Raw genomic sequence first — 13139 nt, 5'->3', positions numbered from 1 at the left:
GATGAGTCATCAGCAACCGGCATCTAATTGGTAGCGGTGAACCGTTTGGCCAATCTGAGCATATTAAAAAAACGACGTGTGAGCAAAGACGAAATATTAGAAATAAACATACAGCGCGGATGGACGAGACGGCATGAAGTAAGTGGTGCATCTTAGCGGTCAAAGACGTCACAACTATTACTACAAATATTGAAAGAGAAACCACTACGTTTTCTACTAGAATGTGGGTATTTTGATAATTACCACTACGCATGTAGTTCTCGAAATCAGTTTGTATGTCGTCCACAGCTGAAGTTTGGAATTCGGGCAAAAGGTGTAGTAACTGAATAGAATAAGGGAAAAGACGCGACTTCAACCTCATGGATCAGGGAAAAATAGCGCGAGGAACCACTGGCACGTAGACGATACCGGTGGTACTAACCGTAAGTTCTCATTCAATGTGCCCTAGTTTACATGGTGAAATGGTGTTTTCGGCCCCTGTCCCGAGTCACTGCTTCGGCCACCGCTGTGTTGTAGGATATATTTGTCCTTTCTACGGTATAAACAGCAATATTGTCACCTACAATACTCAATTAAGGAGAAAGGGCAATCCATAAACAACCTAAACGTTGGAACACTCTTCCACAACCGGTCGTGTCGCCGACCTCAGATGAACAGTCCAAGTCTAGGCTTGATATGCACTGGGCTGACATCATGTACGACTGAATCTTCCCATAATTTGAGACTGTTTGGTTACCGGACCGGGAGCCTCAAGATGGGGATCTACAGGCATAGTGTTCCTTTATAATTCTCGATCGCCATAAGGTAAGGTAAGGCAAGATAAGGAGTTTACCAAATGCAAGAAAAGGATTTGCCGTACTGTGGGGCCGAAAACATCAATTGCTTGTCTCGCTCCTGTTGTGAGTCGCCGGTTCCGGCGCAGGTGGACGGCAATTGTGGCTGTAAGGTTTCATCCAGTTTCAGACGCGTTGCAGCGTTGGGTGGGGGTGGTGGGATAGTGGGCGCGAGTGCAGTTGGCGGAGGGCTGGTGCGGTGGAGACCTTTAGTTGATGTGATTTGAGGGTGACAGTTCGTCAACAGATGAATCCAGGCAGGCACGAAAGCAGTAAGTATAATGCTCTCTAGTGGATATCGTCACGTGAGGATGCGATGGAACGTTGTAGGGTGTGGCTGGAATGTTTAGTGAAAGATTGCTTGAATTGTTTAAATTAGTAATTTGGTCGTTCTGCGTCATGGTAGAATCAATCCACCTATCACTCAGATCTGTCAGACCTATTTGTCTGTTCAAGCCAGTCTGCAAGATGTACCCTCTGAGCCAGCCACCTATGGGGGTCGTTGGTGCACTAAACCTTATGCTCCTGTGTGCTTAACTTAAGCACGGTGAAATCGTGCTGAACCTCTTTTTGTTATTGTTCAAAGTGCATGGTGTTTTAGGGTTTTTCAGTTTCTTTTTGCAGTTGGCAGGTTTGAGAGTACTTCTATGGCAAATGCTGGATATGATGTTTTCTCACACCATGGTCTATGTCTGAACTGTTATGGGTCCTCCAGAATCAAGAGCATTTCAGTCAGTGAGGTCTATGGATCTGTAGTAGTTTTTGGTCTTAGAACTATGACTTATCTTTGTGGCTGCTTTGATGAGTATAATTTTTGAACTCCATGTTGTGTTTCTTGGCATCTTTTGTGCCAACAAGGCAATTTATGCATCATGATGTAGACACTTCTGAGCTCTCTGCACTCTTGTATCTCAGATTTCACACTGACAACTATAACAAGGAAAAGTGCTTGTAGATCAAGTTCACTAGCTCAAGAGATGAAAGACAGGCCGGGATGTGGTGGTGATTGCAGGTTTGGTGTAGACCGAGCTTTTGGATTCAGTTTAAGGAAATTTGGCTGATATTTGGAAATTTCCCTTTTCAGATATGTTGTTAATAATAAAGGCACACAAACAATGGAGGAAAAAAACTGCTGCTTCTTTGAGTGTCATATCAACCTGCCAGATATTTTGTCGCAGCTGAAATTTATCTATTCTTTGGTCTTGACAAACTCCACAATTTTGAACCACATCATCAGCAATGTTAAAGTCAAGAATATTCAGCACTGGCACAATGGGACTGACACAACAAGGGGGGGGGGGCAGTTGCCCTCCTGCTGGCAGCAAGAGAGGCAAGAGTATGTCTTTGCCCCCTCAAAATTTTAGGGGGCTCCTTCTGGTCAAACCAAAGGGCTCAGGTTATGCAGGTTTAGATGAACTAGAGAGTACTAAATCAGGCTCAGAAAAGGCTGTTTTGTGCATTAAGAGGCCAGTTGTCTGGTTCATAAGGCTGGCATTATTAATTGTGTAACTCATGGTCTGGAACAGAGGGCCCAATTTCATGTTGAGGAGCCCCTTTGCTATCTCAGGAATCTCTACTGTGCATTAGGAGGCACTTTCCCAAATAAGGAGGTGCCCTGTATGTGTCAAGAGAGGAGGCCCTCTTTTTGGAACAGGAAGCACTGTTCATGTATCAAATGATGGCAGCTCCAGAACAGGACACTCGGTTTTGGGATGATTAGATCCTGTGCCGAATTGGGAAGCCCCTTTGTTGTTGTTCTTTATTAGAGCTTACAGGCATGCCAACTGTGATTGTCATTTGGTGCCCAAGGAAGCCCCCTTCTGAATTGGAGGGATCATGTTCTGGATCAGAGGCATTACATGCATCAGAAGACTCTTCTGTGGAACAGAAGGCCCTGCTTTGGAAAAGGGAGGCCTTTGCTGGTTTGAGAAGATCCCTGCATTAATCAGAAGCCATCTGTTCTGATTTTTTTTTTGTGTTTTTTGGACATCTGTTGACACAGATATGTGCAACAGTTTGATCAGGGAAGATATGCATCTAGTGTTCCCTCTGTTCCCTGAATGTCACATTGGCCAGAAGGCCCCTGGAAAATATTGCTCTCTTGAACTCAAAATATGTAGTGTTTATAATATGTTTGTAATCATGTCATCTCCCTTCCTCAGGGCTGTGATGGATAAGTGTGAAGAGTGTACATTGTTGTGAGGACAATATACTTTGACCAGAAAAAAGGTGAGTTTGCTTTTTAAAAAACTGTGTGAACAAGTGAATGTGAAAACAATGCGAAAAGCATGTAGTTTTGTGAATGCTGTCTGTGTAAGGTATTAAGCCCACCTTCTGATGGATTATGCTACAGCAGAACTGATTATTATTCCAGCAGTTTTGTTGTTGCATGATGAGAGTGCTTCATTGGGAAATCATCTGAAATATTGTGGTAAGAATCTGTTTGCCTGAAGAATATACTGTTGCCATGTTGTGTGCAATGGTTAACAACAAACATGAAAAGAGGTTGGCAAGAGTTGTTAAGGTTGCATCCCCAATTCTAATCATATTCACTGTTCCAGGTGCAAAGAAGAGTGCCAAGGACATCAGTGCAAGAAGTCTCAGTGTTCCTTACTGGTTGTCTGTAAAACTGAGCTAGTCTGCAGTGGTTGGGCCATGCTGTTCAATACTAAGTATTTTGAGGCATGAACCACATCACAGGATTGAAAACTATAAGGTTAATACAGAATGGCTTTTAGTTCCATGAGATGGTTGCTTTAATGTTAACAAACCAGGGTGAAGGAAAGCAGCTTTATTACTGTTGGACTGATCACTGGTCTGCTGGTTTTTGTCATGTTTCATGATGTTTGTATTGGTGTTGGGTTGTGTGTGAGAAGTTCCACTGAGATATTTCATCTGCATTTGATCTGTGCTTGCTTTTGAAATGTTCATGGCCATTGGACATCTCATGAGACATCTGCAATGGACCCTGGCTTTCTGTCTCATCAACATCGCGGGTTTTCGCCTCCTACCCTTTGGTGCTCATTGATCATCACTATGCTTTAACTGCAGCACCTTCTTGTGATGTTTCCAGTATAGCTCCATTGACACAAGTCCTCTTAGCAACTATGTGATGCACCCTTTCTGGAATGCAGTCGTCAAGGTAAGCTATACAGTGTCATGCTTTGTTACCCTTTGAGCATTGCTGATAAAATCAGTGATGGTTGTGTAGGTGAAATGCTGAGAATATTGTGATTGTAGTTGGTCTCGACCCCTTTAGTAGATTGTCGCAAAATGTGGGTCACCTGATTTCAGAACCCTTTTATTTTCGACCTCAGTATGCAAGTGCTTTATCTGATTAGATCAACCCACTTCTAAATTCTCGTCCACTCAAGTCCACACGCTACAACCGCGTGGTTTGGTGCTCCGTTCTCAGCGCGGTGTGCGCTAAATGTTCGGCTTGGGGTTCTGATCATGGGAAATAGTTAAATAGTGTGGTTTTGGTGGAGTAATTGGTGGCATACTGCGACTTCAGGCGGCCCTGATCTGTGCGCGTCGGAAGCTTAGCAGTGTGGTTGACGTGATAATGGCCAGGGTGCGGCTAGTGTGGAATAAGCCCTTAATCTTCAGCTCTGGTGCTTAAGGATGGGAAGTTCCTGGTTTAACTGTGGTAATGTCATTCCATGGGCATCTATCCACTCTACATCATCAATGTTTGCAAACAACATTATTGAAGTTGGTGGACAGTTTGTGCCATTGTTGGAATTCGTGTGGCGAGTCTGGTCAGTAAGCGGCCCGTCACCGCGCGGGCGGCCCGTCGGACCCGAGTCCAAGCGGCCCCCCGGCGGGCCCGGACCCTGCTCCCGCCGGGACGCACGCACCCGCTCGATACCGTCGGGCGCGGCGCCGAGCAGCCGCCCCTGCCATGTGACTGCCGGGCGCTGCCGAACCCGCCACCGGCACGCTGCCGCCCGCCCCGCCCCGCACTCATGACTGTGAACTCCGACCCTGGGGCGGCGCGGTCCAGCCGTCTTGGTCAGGTGTCCTGCACATTGTTAAAGTGCGGGCGCGATCGCGCGGGATCGTGTGCCCGGAAGTCTAAGCGAAGAGTTAAGGTTCGCGCTTGAAGGTCGGTTTAGAGCAACTTGCCCGTCTTTGTTAAGCTTCGCGCCACATTTGTCGTCGCACCCGGGTGCCACCAGTCAGCATTTATCGGACAATTATAAATGCTTAATTCTTAATCACCCAACAAGGAACACATTTGGTACGTTAATAACTACGTGCTCCTCTCGTTGCGGCTTACCTCAGCTGCGTATTCCTTTGATTGTTTATCGCCGCTCTCATCGGTCAAGGTATCGCGCAGTGGGTCTCGGACCAGGGTTTGGCTATCCTTAAAAAAACATATGTGGAAGACAAGAACGTATGTTTATAATGATCGCGCGTTTCGTATAACTGCGCAGTTCGGACGCGCCTGGTTTGAAGAAATTGCAGATCAAGCAGCGTTGAGCTGTCTGTTATGTCGCTCGTAAAAAAACGCTGCACATCAGATGTGATGCGAATTCTCGTGCTCACTCACTGCTTTGTTTTATCTGATGGGATGATATCTAAAATGATGCATATATATATATATATATATATATATATATATATATATATAATGCGAAGCCTTAAATTTGATAGTACGAACAATTTCCTGCCGCAGAGTTTGGATTGCGCTTCTCGCTAGCGCACTGTGTTTACGTACGTGCGTACTTCGCCGCCTACCTGGCCCGACTTTTTGGACAAATTTTGCCCCAGCGTAGTGGATTCCCGTGGTACTGAGGTATCTTCATCGTCTCAGGCAGCACCATATATAGCCTTCCGGCGTAGCGGGTGGATCGGGGATAACCATGTTGCGCCCAGACGAATCGTTAGTATTTCAGGCCTTTACACGTGTGAAACGTCTTGCCATTTCTCTGTCCGCCGAAGGGGATTTGTCGGCTGTCTGTTCCGTAATCCCCTGCGTTGAACTTGGCTACGCAGTGGGTTTTCGGGATTTCCCCGGTATTTGTGCTTATCGTCAGGTGGTATAAAACGAACATTGTCACTTTGCCGGTATGGTCGCCGCGTGTGTGTTCGGTGGCCGATGGCAGCCGTTTGTGTTCCGCTGACTGACGGCCGCCGTGCGTGCTCCGGTGTTCGATGGCCACCGTGTGTGTTCCGCAGGCCGATGGCCGCCGTATGTGTTCCGGTAGCCGATGGTTGCCGCGTGCGTGCTCCGGTGGCCGATGGTCGCCGCATGTGCGTTCCGGCAGCCAATGGTCTCTGCGCGGCGGTCTGAGCCGGCGGCGCGTACCATTCCAGATCTGTCCGCGTAATGTGGCGCCGAACCTGCTTACGTTGACGGGCTTCCTGCTCACGGTGGCCAACTTCGTCATGCTTACCGTCTACGACTACTACTTCGTGGCGTCGAGCACGTCCAACAAGCCGGCCGTGCCGGCCATCCCGCGCTGGGTCTGGCTGGTGGCCGCCATCAACCTGTTCCTGTCACACACGCTCGGTACGGCCGACTGCCGGCGGCCGACCGTCGCCATGGAGACCGATTGATGTCGCCCCAGCGCCACCGGCTATTTGCGGCCGGCGCCTCGCGAACATGGGTTGTGCTCGGCAACGTTCGGGGATTTGAGCTGATATGTTAGCCTATGGCGCGATTGTTGGCTCGGGTCTCTATCAACTCCTATAAACCCCTATAATCATTCATTGAGATTAAGGGAGTTTATGCCTGACTTTTTGCAGTTTCGATCTTGGTTTGGGATATTGCCAACCGTGCGCCTCGCCCCCCCCCCCCCCTCCCGGGGCGGAAATATCCCCGTGTGTGCGCCTGACAACCAGCTACCTCCACCACCGCCCACCACGGCGTGCGTCGAGCGCCGCTGCGCCGCTCCTCAGACGATGGCGTGCGTTGGCTGACCGGCCTTGCCTCCCTCTGTGCGCAGACGGCATTGACGGCAAGCAGGCGCGCCGGCTGGGCGTGAGCGGGCCACTGGGCGAGCTGTTCGACCACGGCCTCGACTCGTGGACCTCGTTCTTCATCCCCATCACGCTCTTTTCTGTATTCGGCAAGCTCGAGTACAGCATCCCGTCGATCCGCATGTTCTACTGCATGTGGAGCGTGTGGATGTGCTTCTTCCTGTCGCACTGGGAGAAGTACAACACGGGCCTGCTCTTCCTGCCCTGGGGCTACGACGTGTCACAACTGGTAAGAGAGCGAACATAGGAGGCCCGTTATGTCCACTGGACCCGCCCTGCCCCGCCGTTGCTCTGAATAGAGGGGTGACAGGTCTAATCTACGATCCCTTGATATGTGCTAATGATATGCGCCGATGTTTTGCAGTACAGGTTTTGTATATGTTGTCAGCGTGTCCCAGTGCTCACTGCTTGATATGTTTCGACCGAAGAGGGTACGATGTCTGCCAGCCCGTCCGTCAGGTCGTGGAGTATGCTGGCTAACATGCCGTCTCGTGTAGGTCGTGACGTGCGCAGCGTACCACCGCCCATTAGGAATACCGCGACGTAAGGGAGCGGATCCGTGGGCCGCATGGTGACCTCCCTGTCAACCCTGGCGCGACTCTCGCGTGGGTCGTGACGTGCGCAGCGTACCACCGCCCATTAGGAGTACCGCGACGCAAGGGAGCGGATCCGTGGGCCGCGTGGTGACCTCCCTGTCGACCCTGGCGCGACCGACCAGCCCTGCCCGCCGCCCCTGACAGGCACACTGCCGCCGCCAGGGCATCCTGGTGCTGTACCTGGTCACGTTTTTCGGCGACTACACGCTGTGGAAGTTCGCGCTGTACCGGGCGGCGGACGGCACGCCCGTGATCACGGCGGGCGCCTCGTTCGAGATCCTCATGTGGCTGGGCACGCTGGGCACCAGCTTGCCCATGACGCTGTGGAACGTCTACAAGTGAGTGCGCGGTCCAGCGCTTGTCCGCGGCATCTGGCGCGGTGAGGCTGCTGAAGAAGTTGTGTATCAGCCTGTTGAGATGGGCGGCGGAGCGCTCCGACCTCAGGGCGATGCTACATACAGCGCCGCTGATGTCACGACGAAGCCCCGGCGTGGTGCCGCGGTATGATCGCGCCACTTCCGATGAAGTTTGGGCGTATTGTTTGGCCCGTGCTGACCTGCTGCAGTGCTGTCGGGACTCGACGTCGGTCCGCCGCTGGGCGTGGCGGAGCGTGTGACACTTTGAGACGTGCCGTGCCGTTGTTGTTCAGGCGTGCCTTATCGGTGTTAATAAGCCGCTGACAATGACTCGAGGCGGCAGCGTCTACAGCGGCAGCGTCTCTCGGGCCGTCGTCGGACTGCGGCAATCTCTCCGACTGGGTGACGCCCCAGCGGAGAGGGTGTCGTAAAAACACGACGTTTAACGTGGGATCCGGCTTCACGAATAAACGGCAACCAGCGGCCGACCGTTCTATGATGGGCGACAACGGATAGCTGTGCTTCGATGGCGCCTCCCCCCCCCCCCCCCCCTCCCCCGAAACAGGAAGATGTCACTGACGGCGCCTCCCTCTGACATGGGTGCGTTCTGGCGGCACTGACGGCACCTCCCTCTGACAGGAGTGCGCTCTGACAGCGCCTCCCTTTGACAGGGGTGCGCTGTGACGGCGCCTCCCTCTGACAGGAGTGTGCTCTGACGGCGCCTTCCTCTGACAGGAGTTACCGCGACGGTACGGGCAAGGGCCGCAGCCTAGGCTCCTCGCTGCTGCCGCTGCTCTCGCCGGCCATCCTGCTGGTCATCACTTCGCTGTGGGTGGCGTTCTCCCCGTGCGACATCATCAACACCGACCTGCGGCTCTTCAGCTTCACCATCGGTGCCGTGTTCTCCAACATCTGCGTAAGTGGAGGCACGGCTTGAGTGCAGTGGTCATGCTGTTAACGAGTATAGCTGCAACTGGAATGTGCCTGTGGCCTGTCGCACGCGGCTAGTTGCAATTGTGAAGGCATGGGGCAGAGGGGTTCGTGCCGGGGAGATACGGATGCGTGCGAGTCCAGAAACCTCAGGTCAAAGTCAGAGGCTGGCCGTGCTTAGGGTTTAAATGGTTTTTGCTATGCATGTCACGTGTAGCTGTGACATTCCTGGGATGCCAAAAAATGGCTCCAGCCATGGCAGCCGATGCGTGGGATAAACGATCAAAATTGTTACCCCCGCGAGGTCAGTTTTTTACTTGTTTTTTTCGGTGAGACAAGTGGGGGTATTCTACGCGGGCGTTTAGCTTTGCTGTGAATGCGGGAACAGTTCATCTTATCACCGTTGGGTGACACGCTATTGTCCCCCAGTTCTAACTCGGAAATCCAACGGCAAAAGCCATGTTTGTCATTGTTACAAATGCAAGACATGGTTTTTCACTCCTTGGTGGTACAGCTAGTCTCTGTCTTGAGTTGACATAACGTGTGTTTTTATCTTGTTTGCGGTGTATCCGTTCGTGTTGTTGCAACATGCAGCACCATCCGATGGCTTGTAGCTGGAGGTGTTGTCTTGTTGCACTCCATAATAACCCAGTTGTTTCTATTTTGGCTGTTTTGTTCCAGTACTCTCGGATCGTTTCCCAGTCTGCACTGATTTTGTTCCGCTGCAGCGCTGCCTGGCCGTCTCTCCGTCCGTGATTCTGCTCCGTTGCGCCGTCTTGTGATCTCCTCCGAACCTGTACCGGTCTCGTTCCGTTCCAGTGTCGCCTGATCGTGGCGCAGATGACCAACAATGACGTACAGGCGCTTAACAAACTGCTGGCGCCGGTGGCGCTCGCGGCGGGCGTGGCGCTACTCGCGCCTTCCACGACGCCCGCAGAGATGGCAGCACTGTGGTCGCTGGCTGTTTTCGTCACGATCGCTCACATACACTACGGAGTGTGTGTGGTAAGTTGGACGCCACGGGTTGCACCGATGCTGGCTTAGTGGGCTACGCTTGCCCTGAGCAGCAGTGCTCACATTAGACATTCCATGTGCTAATGGATGAGGGGTATGACCCAAAGAAGCATGGCGCGTGTTGGAATGTTAAGGTGCGGGAGGCATGCTTTTTCATCACAATCATTCTTCCCTCTGTTGATGAAACTCGCGACACAATTGTAGAATTCCTGGCATCGAGTGCCGTCTTTCACCATCTTTCGACCATTTGTTTGTCGCAGTATTTCGCTGGTTACGGTAAATCGCGCAATAATTGTCAGGACTGCAGAATGGACGTGGCCTTGATCTTTCGCTGCCAGCAGCCAACCACGGCGATCCGCGGCGTGCGTCCTCGACACCGGCGCTGACATCGTGTCTCTGTCGGCAGGTGCGGCAGATGTGTCACCACTTCAACATTCCGGCGCTGACAGTCAAAGAACGGACCGATTGACTATTAGCCGACGATGCCTGAACGCTAGAAGATTGACATTGGCGCGCACCGGCCGGTCACAGCCGACCGCAGCGCCCTCTCGCTCCGAGCGCGCCGGGGTCGCGGCCGGTCGGCGCCACCGCCGCCCACCGTGTGGCGACACGGACCGAGAGGGAGGGCGCTGGCGGCCACAGAAGACCGCGCTGTACCTCGCAAGCCGGTCTTAAACGTTTGAAAACACTGCAACAGTTTTGGTTATGTTGACTATCATTCGATTGGGTATCCGAATTACATTGACTTAGTGGGGAGCAGATATCTGGGATGCTTAAATTTGGTGGGATTTATGTGATCCGGGTAGTTACCGAGTGTGCGACCAATCTTATCATTTCGTATGATAATCTTCTGGTGTTCGGTATCGTCCGGACCTTTGATTTTAGCCTGGAGCTGACCTGGCTTGATTCGGTACGCTTAGTATCGATTCGAGCCCATTTGAGCTCCCCGTGTTATGTGCGTTTCTAGTCGCCGGGCGTTTCGACCCTCCACTGCAGCTTGTCTGGGGTCGAAAGGCGTGGAGTGTGGAAACAGGTGACGCGTTGCGTCAAGTTTGTGAGCGAGTTCCCGATCGATCGCCATCTCCGAAAGCCAGCAGCATCGCCCACTGCAGGCCCAGATCATCTTACCTCTGCTCCCATCGAAGCTTTCATGCTTGCCTTCCAATCATATAGCGTGGAAAGACATCCTGTCAGGGCAGTTTCAGGTGATCCTTCGTTCGTTTGAGGCTGATCACTATTCGAGGCTTATATATTCACTGTTTTAAGTTATCATTATTCGCTAAAGGTTTTAAACGTTTCATTCGTTTAACGGCGCTTTCAGATACTCCTGTTGTTAACCGAGAGTTCCATCCGTTTCCTCCGTTCTCTGGAGCTTTGGGATGTTCTTGCCGGCCTTTGATGGTTTGTGGCATCCTAAGCTATTGGTGCAGACGTCGGCACTCTTTGGTGGTCAAATTTTCTCGTACTCTGATTGCAGTGCTCCCGTTTCTGTCGCGTTTCGGTCCGCTGGCGACGGTATGCAGACGTTCCTAATTGTCGCGCTTCGCGACTCTCCACGGTCAGTGTGCTTTGTCCAGCTGGCAGACCTGCCGTCGGGTGCGGTGTCTGGTCCTGTGTGTCACGCCTGCTCCTCGCGGGAGTCGATCAGCGCGGGCCGGCGCCGCCTGCTCGGGCTGAGGGGCTGCCCGCAGCTCCCCGGCGCGACGGGCCGGTAAGCCGCGCCTCGGCCTGTGGTCTCAGCCGTCGCAATTGACCGGCCCTGGCGCTGGAGTCGGTGGGAAGCGCTCCAAGTGCCAGACGCACCCGTCTTTGTCCGTTTAGAGGCAGGATGTTCGGCGAGTCTAGGTCTTGATGCTGGAGTCAGGATCAGCGGCGAAGTGATAGTCTCGCGGCATGAATCTGCGGGCAATGTCGCAGTGATCGAGGTTGTGTAATTCAATATTTGGCTGCATTGTTTTCTTTTAGCATAATTTCTCAGGGCCGAATTTTCCCGGTCTCGCCTCTTGTGTCCTTCGTCCTGTTTGCTGCGTAAGATTTATTCTACTCTTTCGCCTGAGGCTTCATATCAAACAAGTGCAGGAAATACTTACTGGATTCGCGCATGAAATGGGTATATTGTATTGTTTTGCAATGTTTCATGTTCGTCCTCGCGGACTTTAAATGTTTTGTTCTACTCACAGTACGGGTGCTTATCCTACAAATTTGTTCCATTAGCTCGTGACTTACCGCATAATTTGGGACGCCCGGTCCTTGCCTACGTCATTTTGGACGGCTGTTCGGTTTGCGCGTCCAGTGAGTCCGTTCTTTGCTTCAAACTTGTGCCGTTTCCTAACATGTTCTCCCACAATCGTCGCCGAGCCGTGCACCGTACGGGGAGTGCGCGGCGCGTGTGGGCGACACCACTCTCGTACGGGGAGTGCGCGGCGCGTGTGGGCGACGCCACTCGGGTCCAGTTGTGAGCCGCTGGCTTGGTGCGGTCGAGTGGGAGGACCCCCATGGGCGGCGCACCCCACGCCGCACGCCCGGCCGGCCGGCCGGCTCCACCCACCCCTCGGAGTCAGCGCGGCCCGACGCGGCTCGGCCAAAGCAGGGACCGCCGGCCGGGTGAGGGTGACGCTCGGACCGGCCGTCCGACCGACCGACCGTCCGTCCGTCCGTCCGTCCGTCCGTCCGTCCCCCCGGCGACTCCCGGACTCCCCTCCCGGTCGGGCCGCGGCCGCGCGCCCCGCCCCGCCCCGCCCCGTCGTCGGTCCTCGATCGCGTGAGAGGCGCTCGCTGCCGGCGCGGCGGGCGGGGAGCAGCTCGCGCCGACGGTCGAGGGCAATCAACCCACCGACGGCTGGGCTGACCTGGCCGGTCAGCGTAGGTACTTATTCACCTGTCGGTTACCCGCCGATCGGGTCTCTGCGGGTCTCCACCCGCGCGTTTACCCCTGGCCCCCATACTTCTGTAGCGTATCCGCGTGGTGCACAGCTCAACTGGACGAAGCCACATTTGATCCAGTCCATAACCAATGGAGCGACGAGCTCAATGCGTTACGTTTGTCTGTGCCGTGTATTTATTAGTCGAATAATCTGGTGGCAAATGTGTTTCTCCTCTTCCGTCGTCGCTCCTGAACACGAGCTCGCTGACGTGCCTAGAAATGTCATGTCGGCGTGCCTTGCTTTGGGCCAGTTGGTCCGTGCGGGGCTATGGCATGCCCGCCAATGCACGGGGTGAGAAGCGACGAGGTCTCCTCTCCGTGTTTCGGAGACCGGCCGGCTGCTGGCGGAGGTGGGCGCGGGCTTCAGGGCCCGCCAGACCGATGGATGAGGTGACTTCGGGGACAGCGGACCTCCTTAGAGGCCACGCTGTCGTCCCGCGGCGACGTAGGGCACGCCGCGTACGTCTGACCGCAAACAATCTCCCCCGAACCGTAACCC

The 13139-nt window shown here is 53.3% G+C and overlaps 1 protein-coding gene across 1 annotated transcript; it reads left to right on the top strand.

Annotated features, from left to right (window-relative positions):
* Window positions 1-3541: 3541 nt before the first annotated feature.
* LOC119111035 (ethanolaminephosphotransferase 1-like) lies at window positions 3542-11962 on the top strand. Its single transcript, XM_037234861.1, has 8 exons — window positions 3542-3549; window positions 3907-3975; window positions 6156-6351; window positions 6788-7050; window positions 7580-7755; window positions 8509-8689; window positions 9523-9708; window positions 10124-11962. Exons 2-8 carry the CDS (start codon window positions 3946-3948, stop codon window positions 10184-10186), a joined length of 1095 nt encoding a protein of 364 aa, XP_037090756.1. The 5' UTR covers window positions 3542-3549; window positions 3907-3945; the 3' UTR covers window positions 10187-11962.
* Window positions 11963-13139: the final 1177 nt, after the last annotated feature.

This window comes from Pollicipes pollicipes, unplaced genomic scaffold (genome assembly GCF_011947565.3).
Source record: "Pollicipes pollicipes isolate AB1234 unplaced genomic scaffold, Ppol_2.1 Scaffold_7258;HRSCAF=8750_pilon_pilon_pilon, whole genome shotgun sequence".
NCBI lineage: Eukaryota > Metazoa > Arthropoda > Thecostraca > Pollicipedomorpha > Pollicipedidae > Pollicipes > Pollicipes pollicipes.
Note: the sequence above shows the minus strand (reverse complement) of the source record. Positions and strands in the feature narration are given on the sequence as shown.